Source organism: Peromyscus leucopus, chromosome 4, assembly GCF_004664715.2.
Source record: "Peromyscus leucopus breed LL Stock chromosome 4, UCI_PerLeu_2.1, whole genome shotgun sequence".
Taxonomy (NCBI): domain Eukaryota; kingdom Metazoa; phylum Chordata; class Mammalia; order Rodentia; family Cricetidae; genus Peromyscus; species Peromyscus leucopus.
The window spans coordinates 67228379-67244535 of record NC_051066.1 but is presented as its reverse complement, the minus strand read 5'-3'; the positions used below and the strand labels follow the sequence as shown (position 1 = coordinate 67244535).

General features: G+C 47.0%; 1 protein-coding gene across 1 annotated transcript in view; it reads right to left on the bottom strand.

Annotated features, from left to right (window-relative positions):
* Positions 1 to 1898: 1898 nt before the first annotated feature.
* LOC114699693 (low-density lipoprotein receptor-related protein 4) overlaps positions 1899 to 16157 on the bottom strand; it is a 31434-nt gene continuing 17175 nt past the window's right edge. Inside the window, exons 18-25 of the mRNA XM_037204992.1 lie at positions 15820 to 15928; positions 12978 to 13122; positions 12629 to 12742; positions 12066 to 12201; positions 9671 to 9738; positions 8226 to 8313; positions 5860 to 6001; positions 1899 to 4007 (exon numbers count right to left, since the gene is read on the bottom strand). Of these exons, the coding sequence (XP_037060887.1) occupies positions 3675 to 4007; positions 5860 to 6001; positions 8226 to 8313; positions 9671 to 9738; positions 12066 to 12201; positions 12629 to 12742; positions 12978 to 13122; positions 15820 to 15928 (1135 nt within the window). The 3' untranslated portion in view covers positions 1899 to 3674. The remainder of the gene's footprint in view (positions 4008 to 5859; positions 6002 to 8225; positions 8314 to 9670; positions 9739 to 12065; positions 12202 to 12628; positions 12743 to 12977; positions 13123 to 15819; positions 15929 to 16157) is intronic.

The following is a 16157-nucleotide window of genomic DNA, read 5'->3' as shown; positions in this document are numbered from 1 at the left end:
AAAAGACAACCTTGGGTGTCACCCCTCATGAGCCATCCAGACAACACTCCCTCACACACACTGAAATGGAGGTTCTCACTGTCCTGCAGCTCACCAACTAGGCTAGGCTGGCTGGCCAGTCAGCCTTGGGATCACCTCTCCAAGGCTGGGATTTCAAGTGCATGTCATCATTCTTGCCTTTTTTTTTTTTTTTTTTTTTTTCTAGACAGGGTCTCATTTTGTAGCCCTGACTAGCCTTGAACTCACTAGAACAGGCTGGTCTACCACATCTGCCACCATGCCCACCATGCCCCACAGAAAAGCAAGGCCCTTAATGACTGAGCTATCTCCCTAGTCCCAGTTGGTTAGAATCTGACGCATCTTCTGCCGGTATAGGGTTCAGGCTTTGTATCTGGAGATCCAGACAAGGATTCTCAACCCTCCTCTCAGCCTCAAGGATCTAAGCTTCTGTTCTCGTTATGCCGTTTTGTTTTCTTTTTCAAGAATCCTGGAGGAGAATGGGTTTAGTTGTCCTTGAACTATTTCATTGAGTTTTGTTTCTGGTACACCTACCCACTGCCCAAACGGGCCAAACTAGACATTGTGGTTTAGACCCAGATCTCTTGTCAATCAAAAACAACTTTCTTACTTTTCTCATTTTTCTTCTACTTGTTCTTTTGGGGGAGTAGGGGGTGCCGAGGGTGCTGCTGCTCGACTCCAAACTGAGACTGTATTGTTTAGGTATGGTTGGTACCTTGAGTGGGAACATTATTCTAGCAACAGTTTAGGCTTTAGAAAATCAACCATTGAAACCTTAAACCAAACTCTGCAAGTACATAGCACTAGGACTAGAAAGTTTCCTACTTTAACTGGAATAACATACCCAGAGAACCTGATGGGCTCCTTAGTGTCTTATTCTAGCCTCGACATACAGCAGGTAAACTAGGAGAATAGGTTTTTGGTTGGTTTTGTTTTGTTTTTCAAGACGAGGTTTCTCTGTGTAGCTCTGGCTGTCCTGGCACTAGCTCTGTAGACCAGGCTGGAATTGAACTCACAGTGATCCACCTGCCTCTGCCTCCGAGTGCTGGGACCAAAGGTGTGCATCACCACACCCAGCAGAATGTAGCTTTTTAAGAACTGGAGTCTGTGCATGTGTGGTGCTGGAAATATAGCCAGTCCTGTTCTGGGATTTTTCACACTGTGTTGGACAGTTTTGCCGGTCACCATCATTGCAAGGCAAAGTCAAGTTCTGTGACATGGGAGACCTCAGTGAATGAAAACAGAAGTAGAAGATTCATGGTATACATGCCATGACAGAGTTTCTGGAGCCTGGAGATGTCACTAATGATCATGATTGTTATCCTGTCTGGACAGGATCTCAGGCAGCTTCTATCAACCCAATGAGCTGCATTCAAGATGAAACCTCTCTGCCATCCTTCCTCTAGAGGAAATCAGGGCGACATGTCAATGAACTCTCTCATCTTGACCTGTGTTCTCGAGATGAGCTGAAACTCCAATACAAACCCTACACCTTTTTATCCCTTCATGGTTCACACATCTCTGAAGATGTAAGAGGTGATGTCCCCAAGTAGGTTTTCCACAGCATGAGTCTGCCAGATAGTGTAAGTGCAAGATTAGTCATGACTCCAAGCCAGCCGAAGTAATTAAGAAAAGCTAAATTTATATTAAATTATCATAAAGCCCTAAAACACTGAACATAGTGGTTAAATAACTCCAGAAAGTCCAATCTCTCCAGTAAGTAATGTTAAAATCATTACACATGAGCATGGGAAAAATCAATTCCATTAGTTTAGGACAGAGAGATTTTGCCCTTTGTACAGAGTAAATCAGTGCTCAAATAGATATTTCCTCAAATATGTCCTTTCTACATTCCGAACAGCCCAAGTGCAATAAGAACCTTGCCCCTTTCCACTCAGGAGAATGCTACTCTTCTTGTTTTTTTTTTTTTTTTTCCTCCTCTCCAACTATGAATTTAAAGACTCAAATGCTGCCTCACTCAGCATGAAATGTCCGTACTTCCTCTTAGGAGTGGCACTGTACTTTTTTAATTGGTGCACTGGAAAAGGCCTGAGAACAAGACTAATGCTTTGACATCTGTCTCCTACTCCTGTAACTAACCAGAGATGATTTGATCTTGTCCTGTTTTTCATGCATATGCTTTGCTGCTGATCTCTGAATAGCAATAACCATGAGAGATGTTTTAAATCAGGAAAATTCCCCTAAAAGCTCTCCCCTCCACGCTCAGCTCCTGTCAGTCTCTCCTGTGCCTCAGTTTCTAGAGAGAAGTGCCTGGGCTTGCTCTGGACTGGTTCTTACTGCCTTTCTTCTCCTGGCTCGCCACTTTGCATCTTCCTTGGCTCTCTTCATCACTGGACCTGTGAGACTGATGGTGACTTCAGGATGGATTAGAAAAAGCAAACCTAGATGCCCCTCTCAGAAGTGAAGAGCCGGGAAGACATTTTAGGGCGACACGAAAAGGTCTCAGCTCTGCTGAGAGAAGCCCTTGGTCGAAAGGAGCATGGGGCAAGTGGTGGCAATTTAGTGTGGACAGTGGACTGGGGAGAGTTGGCAGTGAGCTTTTCCACCCTAAAGTCCCAGGTTGTGTCCATGAACTTGTGTCCCTGAGCACTTGAGAATGAACCTCATAATACTTCTCCTGGGCCCCTGGGTATCTTGTCTCTCTCTAGTTGTTCTTCCTGACCATTTAGGAAAATGTCTAGTCATTCTTTGAGAGGCTGTTAGAGAATTGCTTCTCTTAGAACCCTAGAGAATGGGAGAGAGAATGAACAGTGAAGCCCATCGGATACTGTGCTTCATCTATGCAGAGCTTCTTAAAAGTCTTAGAGGTCTAGTCTCCAAGGCCCACCTGCTGTTCACTCAAGCTCACAGCATAGTTAAAGGCTTAGGAAGAGTACTGGCCAGTAGCAGCACCAGGAGGGAGTTCCTATAGTGAGTTACCATGACAGGGGCCTCCAGTTATCCAAGGTAGAAATGGCCCCAGACATTCCAGCAGGAAGAACAGCTTAAGCCATACTCACACTTCACCTGTATCACAGCTGACAAAGCTGTGACTCCTGGGTGAGAAGAATGTCCACTGCCAGCAATGGACAAGACACCAGGGCTCAAGTACCCCACACAAACTTTTCATCGTTACCAACATATGAGGCTGGAGGTTTCCCAAACACCCAGACCAGCTGGGATGATTTTCCCTTCTCTCAACCTCTATCCATTACCCTTTACCTGTGACCTCCAGGCCCAGCCCCTAGTAGGCCAGTTCACAGAGAAACCATCATGTCAGCTGTGCTGGGGAAGAGTCTTCCATCATCAATTGCAACGGTACTCTGGGGCAGGGCACAGAAGGTGCCAGGGGAAAGAGAGATGAAGCTCTATGCTGACCAGGAATCATGCTGAGCTCAGTTTCAGGGGGCCCAGGATGGAGCACAAGAGGTGAGGTTCACGGTAAACAGGCCTAAACTCTTGAGATGTGCCCTCATTTCTTGTCCCCAGGTAAGTTGTGGACTCAGGTGAGTAACAGGTTCTAGGGGGGCTTGGAAGCAGTTTGGGGTGGGAGGAGGGAGATGAGCACACGGGAAAGAGGCCTGCTGTTATGTGAGCACAAGGATCAGAGGTCCACAGAGGAGAAGGAGCGGGCCGGCAGGGAAGAATGTGGCCCCTTAGACCTGGCTCTCTGAGGAGAGCGTGCGTTCATGTTTCCAGCCCGTGTCTGGCAGAGAGCCCCGTCTTTCGGGCGTGGCCGCAGTGTGGACACTGCTACACTCAGACTGCTCTTCCTGCAGCAGCTGCTCTGTCTCAGTGTCATCTAGGGAGCCAGAGCTGGCCTGGATGGACACTGTGTCTGTCTTCATGCACACGTGATCCCGTAGAAGGCCCCCCCGGGAGCTTCGCAGTTGCTTGAGGTCATCCCATCCAGCATCATCTCCAGAGAGGAGGCAGATTCCCTCTACAATCTTGATCTTCTCCTTGGTGTAGTTGTGGTCAGGTCCACCCTGGGGTGGAGAGGAGACACATAGTCAGTTGGCATTCTATGAATGATTTCACAGTAAGCTGAAAAGGGAAGCAGAGCTGAACTGAAGTGGCTATGGAGGACACAAGCCCCACAGACTGGTCGGGAGGGGAAAACCATGGCTTCTGGCCCTGCACCAGCCGTTTATTAGCGATGTTATCTTGAGCAAATACTTAACATTTCTAGAAGCCAGTCTTCACATCTGCAGCGTAGGGGAATAGCAGCGGCTACAAGTCACACCGGTTGTGGTGAGGGTTAAATGAGGCATTTCATGGGATGCAACAGTTAGAGCGCTGGACACAGGGTACACTAAAGCACGTTAGCAATACAGCCACCATGGGTCATTCCTGGGTCATCATGCTGACATAAGTCATCAAAAACAATTGGCATGAGCAATCCAGCATGCATGTATTAAGGACTTTTATGTACTAGCTTGCTTCCAATGGTCTTTTTCATCGTGGTAGGAACGTTTAGGAGGGAAGATTTGGGGAGTGGGATTTAGAAAATCCTTGTATTTGTGTTCGTAATGTCCATCCTTGAGACCCGGAAACCTAGAACTCTTTTGGGGAGGATGCTCTGGATCTGCTTCTACGAGCCACGGGAGCGTTCCCAAGCAACCCGCAGCACTCTAAGGACAGCTTTGACTTCTGCTCAGGTTCCTTCTCTATGTCCTCTTCAAGGGCAGCCCCACCCTGACTTGTGGGCATCCTAATTATTATCCTACCACTCCCAGGAGCAAAAGGGCCATCGTAGCTCGGGTTCTGTCCCCGGAGTAGCATCCATAGTCTCCAGCCATTGCTCTCTGTTAGTAACAGTTCAGTTCCACAGGGATTACTAAGGCGGAGACTATGCTAGGGGCTTGAGGATCGGCTCTGCCTATAGGAGCCCCTCTCGATCACGGGGAGACAGAGGTAGTTTGCAAGCACGCATAGAAACTCCCCTTCACCCAGCGCACCCTCTGAGCTGAACTTAGTGTGAGACAACATGCAGGCCCACTGAAAGTCCTCATCACAGAAATGCACTGGGTAAGTAGTCGGGGAGGCGGGGTACATAGCAGTGGTAGTCCTGGGAACGGCATTTCCTTTACACACAGAGAGCAACAGGTACCTGAAACCAGGAGGAAATCAGAAGAGAAAGGGCGAAAGGCTGTCAGAGGGGGGGAAGAGCTGCTGAGGAAGAAGCAGACGACAAAAGAAGGAGGTCAGACAAAGAAGGAGGCCAGGAGCTCCGGGTCTGGGGAGCGTTGTCCGAAAAAGCCCCCTTGCTTTCCAAGGGTACAGCCTCAGCATAGAGGGATGACCACCCCAGGGAGGGAGGCACCCACAAACCTGGAAAATCTCCCTCAGCATAGAGGAATGACCACCCCAGTGAGGGAGGCACCCACAAACCTGGAAAATCTCCTTCAGCATAGAGGAATGACCACCCCAGTGAGGGAGGCACCCACAAACCTGGAAAATCTCCTTCAGCATAGAGGAATGACCACCCCAGTGAGGGAGGCACCCACAAACCTGGAAAATCTCCTTCAGCATAGAGGAATGACCACCCCAGTGAGGGAGGCACCACAAACCTGGAAAATCTCCTTCAGGGAGATAAGATACTCACTGCCACTGCTTTCAGACCTAAGTCTTCTAGCCTTGCTTTTACTAAGGTCACCCAAAGATTCTAGATCTCTGCAGAAACCCAAATAACTCTCAGTTTTCCGTTCGCTATAATTTTCAACGTGGTAGACCAGACAGCGCACAGTCCTTACTCATCCACTTAGGCAATTCAGTCATAATTCCTCTCTCCTGCTCCCCAAGCCCCAGAAAAAACTCAACAAATGTTTCCACCGTTACCTCTTTCTTATAGCACAGTTGATTATACATGGCTGGTTTGGGAACTGCTTCAATTTTCACTTCCTGGGTGGAAGTTCGGTAGGAGGGGTTGCTGTAGGTCAGGTTTCCCATCCCAGGGTCCGTGAGTTTAGATTTTCTGTGTCTTCAAGAGGAAAAATTACGCAGAAATTAGTGGAGCTCTTTGTAGGAATGATACTGGGGGAAGCTGTGACCTGTGTGGGAGGGAAGCGGCCTCTCTGCAGGTCCCGACGACCCTGCCTCCTGGCACTCACACCCTCGAGTGTGGGCTGGAGCTGGCGACTCACTTCTAATGAACCCATTATGCAAAAGCACTAAATACTAGATTAGCCTCCATCTTGAACGGCGCACCCTCCCTCCCTCTCTCCCTCCCTCTCATTCTTTAAAGAAACTGCCATGTTGTGAGTTGTTTTATAGGTAAGTCCACAAGCAAGCAGCAGGCAAGGGAGATCTCCAACCAACAGCCAGTAAAGAACTGCATCCTGCCAACAATGATTTGAGTAGATGTGGAAGGATTTTTTTCCAGTCAAGCCTTGAGATGAGGTCATAACTCTGGCTGTTACCCAGATTACAACCTGTGAGGGACCTAGAAGCCGAGCACACGGTGAAGCTGCATCCAGATTTCTGATCCACACGAACTGTGAGGCCATGAATGGGTATCGTGTTAACTCAGTGCCTTTTGGGGTTACTTGCTACGCAGAGATGGATCTTTGTTCTAACCCCACCTCTGTGATCTACCAGCTGGAATATGGGTAGACACAATCTAATCGTTCTGAAGCTCAGATCCTTGTCTGTAAAGTGAGGAGTAGCACCTCTGTTACCAAGTGTGCTGGCTAGGCTCATGCACAAGCTATAGTCATCTGCGAGGAGGGAACCTCAACTGAGAAAAATGAGTCTATAGCAGTGGTTCTCAACCTGTGGGTTGTGACCCCTCAACAAACCTCTAGCTCCAAAAATATTTACATTATGATTCACAATAGCAGCAAAATTAGAGTTATGAAGTAGAACAAAAATAATTTTATGGTTGGGGGTCACCACAACATGAAGAACTGTATTAAAGGGTCACAGCATTAGGAAGGTTGAGAACCACTGGTCTGTAGGATTGGTATGCAAGCAGGCAAGCTGTAGGGCATTTTCTTAATTACTGATTGATGTGGGTGGGCCCAGCCCATTGTGGGTGGGGACACCCCCAGGTTTGTGGTCTAGGTTCTATAAGAAAGCATGCTGGAAGCTGGGTGTGGTGGCACACCACCTTAATCCCAGCACTCTGGAGGCAGAGACAAGTGGATCCCTGAGTTTGAGGCCAGCCTGGTCTACAGAGCCAGTTCCAGGACAGCAGGACTACACAGAGAAACCCTGTCTCAAAAAAATAAAAATAAAAATAAAATAAAATAAACCAAAAAGAAAGCAGACTGAGCAAGCCGGAGGCACAATCCAGTCAGTAGCACCTCTCCATGACCTTTGCATCAGCTCCTGCCCCTGGGTCCTGCTCTGACTTCCTTTGATGAGAACATTGATGTGGAATCAAAATAAACCCTTTCCTACCCAAGGTTTTGGTCACAATGTTTCCTTACAGCAACAGAAATGCTAAGATTACCAGGTTAGGACATGGATACTGTTCCATTAAAAGGCAAGTATTATTATTATTATTATCAGATTATTATTTTCAGTGGCAGCTGCATTATTAGATTATTATTTTCAGCAATGGCTGCAAAATTCAGATAGTTTTGTTGTTTGCCACGTTGAGAGCACTGGGAAGAAAATATAAAGAAAAAGGCACACAAAAAGATCCTCAATTGAAAACGACACATCCTGGGGGCTGGAGAGATGGCTCAGAGGTTAAGAGCACTGACTGTTCTTCCAGAGGTCCTGAGTTCAATTCCCAGCAACCCCATGATGGCTCACAACCATCTGTAATGAGATCTGGTGCCCTCTTCTGGCCTGCAGTCATACATACTGTATACATAATAAATAAATAAATCTTTAAAGGAAAAAAAAAAAGAAAACGACACATCGTGCCTTCTCAAAGCGATTTCTATCGAGCAATGCTATGCTAACCGTGTTCGGTGAAAGTTTGCGCTTGTGTGAAGGGAAGACAGTTTGCAATTCCAATGGTTTGCGGTGAGAGGCGTACAGAAAGTCAGCCACCCAGTGAGGAAACTGCTGAGGTTGTGACAGAAGAAGAGCAATTAGGTTTACACTCTCTCCTTCTGCTACTCTAATCTGGAGCCCAGTAGTGAAACGAGGCTGTGTGGAGGGGTATTCAGCAAACTGCGGAGCTTCAAGAGAACCTAGAGAGGCTAACAGGCACCAAAGAATATGTCACCCTACAGCAAAGCTGAGGTTACCTGTATAGCATCAAAGCTGCGATCACCATCAAAATCAACAGAACACTGAGGAGCCCACCGATGGCGTAGCCGATGTGAAGTCCTTCCCCTAGGAGAACAGGGAGAGGAGGCAAGAACAGTTGACCACCCTCTAGCTGTTGCTGGTGTGAGGGTGCCTTTTATCTGTGTGGGGTTGCACATTGTCTGAGGAGGGTGAAGGTCACAGAAGCGAGGCGCAGGAGATGGGTGGGAAGCACCTCCAATCCCAGTCTGACCACTTACTTCCTATGTGACGTGAGGCAAGATGCTTAACTTCTAAGTGTACATTTCTCATTAGTTCACCGTAACTAGTGGAAATTAAATGACAGCACACACTATACATATACAGAAGCCCCTCCAATCTGTGGTTTCTCTTTCTCTCAGTTACCCATCATCAATGACAGCCTGAAAATAGTATTATATTACAATGAGAAATTGAAATATTTGGAGAGAAAAGAGCAATGACAGTCATATAACTTTATTACAGTAGACTGTTATAATTGTTTTATTGCATTATTAATCACTGTTGCTAATATTTTACTTGACCTAATTTTAGAAGTAAACTTTACCATAACCATAAATATTGTGTGTGTGTATGTATATATATGAAAAACATAGTGTAATAGGATTCAATACTCTCTGAGGTTTCAGGGTTCATTGGTGAGTTTAGAATGGATCTTTCATGGATAGGGAGGATGTGTTGATTACTTTTTTTTTTTTTCAACTGGACACAGGCTAGAGTCATTTGAGAAGAAGGAACCTCAATTGAGAAAAAGCCCCCAGTTAGCCTGTGGGGGCATGTTCTTGATTAGAGATTGATGTGGGTGAGCCTATTCCATAGGGAGGGCGCTCCACCCCTGGGCAGGCAGTCTTAAGACAGGATTTATTTATATAGAAAGCAGGCTGAGCAAGCCACGAGAAGGACACTGGTAAGCAGTGTGTCTCCTCCATGGCTTCTTCTTTAGCTCCTGCTCTGACTTCCTTCAGTGATGGAGTGTGACCTGAGAGTTAGAAGATGAAATAAACCCTTTCCTCCCCACATTGCTTTTGGTCGTGGTCTCTGTCACAGCAATAGAAACCCTAACTAAGACAGGACACCGTAGTACTCACACACATATACATGGCACATAATACTTATCAAATGCCTGGCAGGTACACTCTAAGTGGTGACTCAGGATTATTATTTCTGTGGATTGGGTCAGTGAAAAGAGTTCATCAACCCCATAAGACTCCTCACAAAAGCTAGGAAAGAAATGAGTGGAGACTTAGTCTATAAAGCTAGGTGTGATGGTATACCCACACCATACTCTCAGCACTTGGGAGACAAGAGGCAGGAAGATTCAGAGTTTGAGGCCAGCATGGCCTAAATGTTAATAAATAGTCTGTTTCAAAAACAGATAAACAGAAGAATCTTTTCCAGGACCTACCTGGAGCAGCAGGTACAGCTTCATTGGAATGTACACAGAGGCCCAGCTGGGCATCCCTTTCAGAGCATCTGTGGGGTGTAAAAAAAAAGACATGAAGGTTTCTTGTACTCAAAGAGATCCTCACCCTCTTCCAGGAGAGGAGGGAAGGGCTATGAACAGGGCTTCCAGGCCTCAGAATCTACCAGGGAGTCAGGGAGACGGCTCAGCAGATAAAGACACCTGCTGCCAAGCCTGATGACCTGAGTGTGATCCCTGGAATCCACGTGGTAGAAGAAGAGAACCGACTCCTGCAACTTGTCCTCTGACCTCCACACGTGTTGGGATATGCGCCCCCCAAATGAAATAAAAACACAATGTATTAAGCCAGGCATGGTGGCGCACGCCTTTAATCCCAGCACTTCGGAGGCAGCAGTAGGTGGATCTCTGTGAGTTTGAGGCCAGCCTGGACTACATAGTGAGTTCCAGGACAGCCAGAGCTACATAGTGAGACCCTGTCTCAAAACACACACACACACACACACACACACACACACACACACAGAAAGAGAGACAAAGAGACAGAGACAGATGTTTTCCAGCTGCTATGCCATGTTTAAATATGTTTTCAATTATATGCCTTTAAAAGTAGCAGTTCTAGAGTGAGCTAGACAGAATTCTAAGGACACCAATTCAAATCTTTCTTATACTACAAGAATGAATGGGAAACAGCTGCTAACCAAGCAAATCTGATTGGTTATCACAAGGTTAAAAACATTGTTTTTCTTGCCTCCATTCTTTCACAAGGGAATAAGCAAAACAACCAGAGGGAGTGTCTCGCTGGTGCGCTGCAACGCTCAGGCGGTAACTCTGGTGTATTACAGCGAGCAACTGGAGGCACCTCCCAACGGCCTTGAAAAAAAGCCCTACAGACAGCACAAGAGCACCTGAAGCCAAGATACAATGAATCTTCAACCGGAACTCCAGTGAGAAAGACCTGAGGGAGTGGCATGGTGAGCAGCTGTAATCCCAGCACTTGGAGGATCCCAAGTGTGAGGATAACCTAAGCTACATAGTGTCCCTGTCTGGAATAAAAGTTCAGGTGGAAGGAGGGGGGGTGCATAGGATTAGGGCATATATTATGAAATTATTAAAAAAATAAGTTAAAAAATGGAAGAAATACTAGTTATGGTTGCTATTATTATTTCTTCAATTATGGGACACACTCACATAAAAAGGGCTTATTAACTAGAAAAAACATAGAGGAGACTGTTTTCTTTTAGCACCTCTGTTCTGCTTAGTTATGTGGGAAGGGGTTTTCTTTAAAGTTATATTCTAGCTAACACACTTAAATAATCAAAACATTTATTATCATAGGCTATAAAGAAATATCAAGGGAGGCTGGGCGGTGGGTCTCTGTGAGTTCAAGGCCAGCCTGGTCTACAAAGAGAGTTCCAGGACAGCCAAAAAACCCTGTCTCGAGTGAAAAAAAAAAAAGTAATAAGGGGCTGAATTCTATGCGCATTAAAAAAATAAACAAAACAAAACAAAAACAGAGGGCCCAAGGAGATGGTTCCATGGATAAATTTCTCACCAGGCCTAAGTTTGGAGTCCCAGTACCCACATAAAAAGCTGGTTGTAGCAGCAAACACCGGTAACCCCTGTGCTGGACAGGTGGAGGAGCCCTGGAGCTTGCTGGCCTAGACAGCTGGTGAGTTCTAAGGTAAGGGAGAGGCCATGTCTCAAAAAACAAGATGGGAAGCAACTGAGGAAGTGACCTCTGGCCTCCACATGCATATAGGAACATGTATGTTCACACACAGCGGAGGAAAAGTCTGAGGAAGGTCTAGATGTTCCCCAAATAAACCCAGGAACTAGGAGTGTAGCTCAGCAGTAGAGCACCTGCCTAGCATGTGCCAAGTTTATTATGTATAGTGTTCTGCCTGCATGTATGCCTGTGGGCCAGAAGAGGGCGCCAGATCTCATTATAGATGGTTGTGAGCCACCATGTGGTTTCTGGGAATTGAACTCAGGGCCTCTGGAAAAGCAGCCAGTGCTCTTAACCCCTGAGCCATCTCTTTAGCCCCTGACTATATACAAATCTTAGACTTTGTGGACACTGAGTTTAGAGTACTTATTTTGGAGTTATTGTTTCTTCTTTGAAAACTGAAGTCAGGTCATTTAATTTTTAAGCTCTAGTTGTTAGCACGTTAAATTTAATAAAATATATTTTATGCTTTATTTGAACACAGTATATGGCTCTATTTGCTTATTTGATAAAGGTGCGTGCGTGCGTGCGTGCGTGTGTGTGTGTGTGTGTGTGTGTGTGTGTGTAAAACTGGGACAATGCTCTTCTACCAGCAGGGCACGGTGATCTGAATCCAGACTCCCAGTCTTGTATTGACCTGACCCTACTTACCTTCCTCCTGCCCCCTCCAGAGCTGTGCGGGTCCTGGTGGTAGAAGAATGCAAGGTGGTGGGCAATGTGTTGGGTAGCACTGGGCTCTTTTCACTCATGCTGGTAGCTCTGGGAGCGGGAGGCGCTAGGCCAGGCACTGGAGAGAAAAGAAGATTGGAATGGGCTGCTAGAAACCAAATATGGTTCAAGAGTAGCAGCCAGACGCCTTGACAGAATCTTTCAGATTCCCTGACCTTAGGCACTCTCATTTATTGCTATAAATTTAAAAAAAAAAAAAAAAGGACTTGGAATTAATATTAGCGATTCTAAATAAAATCACTGGCTCACAAAGATTAGGAGTAGAGATGATCTGATGATCTCTAACAAGACATCAGGAGTCCAGAGTTCTGTTCTAAAAAGTGCCAGAGGCCAGACAAAGCCAGGCCTGAGCATTACAAAGCCTAAGTATCCAGCTCATTTACATTATACCACTACGATGCTACCTAAAAGGAGAGAGTGGAGGCTGCCATCCCCCTCCCTTTCCAAGGGCCCTGCTGTTCCAAGAAGCTACTCCAGGGACTCACCAAGGGAGCAGGGATGACTGTCGGGCTCATCAGGACAGGCACACACCAAGTCGGAGGCTCTGGCAAAGCAGAGGTGGGTACAGCCACCATTGTTCACACCACAGGCATTGGTCCCTGGAGGCAAAACATATGTGTCTGGTCTGAGACAGAATAGGGTCTCCCAGTCTCACACTTCTCAAAAGGGAGGAGGAGATCCAGGGCTCTCCCACTCCCAGGACAATAGAGCAGGAAGGGGATCATCACAAGGTTTTCTTGTGGCTCTAATTATGTTGGCCACTAACAGTCCTTGGGATGACCAGAGCCAGTCCCGCTGATCGTGAGGAAAGGAGCTCAGTTCCCAGGGGCCCACCTGTCTGCCGCTGAGGGGACACCACGATGATGTCCATGAGTCCCTCCACATTGGCCAGCACTGTCTCCTTGTTGCGGCCCGAGTACTTGTCGACTCGCTGGATGGACTTGGTCTGCCAGTCTGTCCAGTAGATCCACCTGTCCTGCTACTCAATAAAGAACCCAAAAGAAGAAGTAGTCAGGAATCGGACCCCAGCGCCACTTCTGTGTGTCAATGTGTGCGCTCCCTCCGCTGAAATAAATGCCTTCTGCCTCTGACCCCAGATCCGTTCTGTGGACTCCCAGACATTCAGGAAGTCTCTCCAAATTCATGAGTACATTCTCCCCTCTGCTCTGCACCATGCAGCTGCTTCCACATGGAGTTTGGACACTCAGCAGTAAATTGTTTGTGTTTCTGTCTGCTCCACACTACTCAGTTTGCTTGTTTGATTGACTGTTTATCGGCTTTGTTTTGGTTTATTGAGGCAGGGGCTCATGTAGTCCAGATTGGTCTCAAACTTGCTATGTAGCTGAGAATGGCTTTGAACTCCTAATCCCCTGCCTCCACCTCCCCAGTGCTGGAATGATAGGCACACCCCACCATGCCTAGCTATGTTTTGTTTTTTTGAGACTGAGCCCAGGTTAGCCTGGAACTCATTTTGCGGCTCAGGCAGGCCTAACACTGCAGAACCTCTTGCTGCCAGGTGGTGGCAGCAGCGCATGCATTTAATCCCAGCACTCGGGAGGCAGAGCCAGGTGGATCTCTGTGAGTTCGAGGCCAGCCTGGTTTACAGAGTGAGTTCCAGGACAGCCAGAGCTACGCAGAGAAATCCTGTCTCAAAAAATAAGCAAGCAAACAAATGAACAAACAAACGAAGAACCTCTTGCCTCTTCCTCCCAAGTGCTAGAGTTAGAGCCATACACCTCAGGCCCAGTCCAATTCATTTCTTCAAGGACAAGAATGTGCTTGGTCATCTGAGTCTATAGCACCTATGCTCAGTCCTCAGTCAAACGAATGAAGAGCTCACGACCCAGCAAACAGGAACCCAGGTTCTTTTCAGTCTCAGTTGTTTTGGTCTTTTTGTTCAGAGCCCTGACTCCAATCTGCTTACTTCTGTGGACAGTTTCCTGACCATGCATTGGTGCTAAGATTCTCAGCCAAGGGTGAAAGGAGAAATGAAAGTATTATTCTCTTTCTCCTTGGTGGTAGAATGGTAGAGATTCTGGAGGACACTTGTAGATTGAGGAAATATATTCATTATTAGCCTATCTTCAGGTAAACCTGATGATACACAACCCAGGGCTAGGCATGTAGCTCTGTGGCAGAGTGTTACAGGTTCAGTCCCTGGCATCAAAAAGAAACAGTGCCAATGTGGGGCTGGAGAGATGGCTCAGAGGTTAAGAGCACAGGCTGCTCTTTCAGAGGTCCTGAGTTCAATTCCCAGCAACCACATGCTGGCTCATGGTGGATCTGGTGCCCTCTTCTGGCCTTCAAGGACACATGCAGGAAGAACACTGCACACATAAACAAAGAAATCTTTAAAAAAGGAAAGAAAGAAAGAAGGGAAGGAAGGAAGGAAGGAAGAAAGAATACAGAGTGAATGATGTTTGTCAAGTAGATAGAATGTAAGTGTCTAAGAATCTGTTCAGACTCAGTCTTCTTTATCCTATCCCAAATTATCTTTTTCCCTTTTTTTTGATGACAGAGTCTCATATAGCCCAGACTAGCCTCGAACTAGCTATGTAGCTGAGGATGACCTTGAACTCCTAACCCCCCTGCCTCCACCTCCTAATAGCCGGGGAATTACAACCATATGCTACCACATAGTTCCCTCAGGTTAACCTACTGTGTTGAACTTCCCCAAAATGACGACTAAGAATAATTGAAATTGATAAATGCAATGGTTAATCTCTTTTTTTTTTTTTGAGGCGGGGTCTTATGTATCCCTTTCTAGCATGGCCTTGAACTCACAGAGATCCATATGCCCCTGTAAGCCACATCACCTGACTTGATGGTTAATTCTTGATTGTTAAGTTGAGGGGATTTAGAATCGCCGTGGAAACAAACTTCAGGGCCTGTCCCTGAGGTTTCTAGGTAAGTTAATTAAGGTGGGAAGACTCAGTCTACACGTGAGTGGTCTGGAGTCTTAGCCCGAATAAAAAGGAGACGGGTAGCTGGGCGCAGCATCTGTCAGCGTCCGTCTCCTGACTGCAGACACAGTGACCAGCTAGCTGCCTTCCGCTCCGGCCACCAGGGCTGCTCTGATTGGATGACCCCGTGGACTGTGAGCTGAAATGAACCTTTCCTTCCTTCCCTAGCCAGGTGACTTGTCGCAGCGATCACGGAGTGACTAATAGAAGGCATTTAGTGCTTACTGTGCTCCGGGTCCTGTGCACATCTGCTGCACACTTTCGGAGAGTGTTCTGATTAAACTACTTTGTTTTATAGGCGACTGCAGCCTGCAGAGGTTCTGTGTCTTGTTCAAAGTTATCCCAGTTATTTACTCAGGTAGGCATCAGGGTCAATGTGAAGGTACTCAAACATTTACCAAATAAATGTCTAAAATCACCTCTGGCCTTTAGCCATTTTAACCATCTTTAACTAAGTGAGCTAAGAGCACAGCAGTAGGATCAACAGGGGGATGTATCAAACTGACACATTCCTGGGCCCAGTCATCACAAAGCGACTTCTCTAGAGCCAGAGCCCTGGAACTGGCATTTAACAGCTCCACCGCTGATTCTGTGCACCTCTGAGAGCCACGTGTTCAAATGATGGAACTTGGAAGTGCTGGGCCAGGATAGCAGAGTACCCCAGGAAACACCTCGGTCGGGGAGGCTTAGTTACCTCTCTCCTGAGCCAGTACCTGTGTGAGGGCAAAGGGGTGGGACACGTGGCTGACCAAGACCTGCCGCAGCTTCCCGCCCAGGTCAGCGCTCTCGATCCGATCCAGATGGGCATCGACCCAGTAGATCCTGCAGAGAAAAAGAGAAGGGTAGCACATGCATGCACGGGTCATCAGGGACTCTCTGGTCCTTCCTGAGCTGGACTGACAGGTGCAGCTGAAGGAGATGCAGCTCATAAGCGGGGAGGCCGGAGCTGCTCGGCAGAGACCTGGAGACTCCAGGCATCTTAGAGGAACCACCCTCAGCCTTTCTCTGGCAATCTGATCACCCTTCGGATCCTATCCAGACAGCTAAGCCC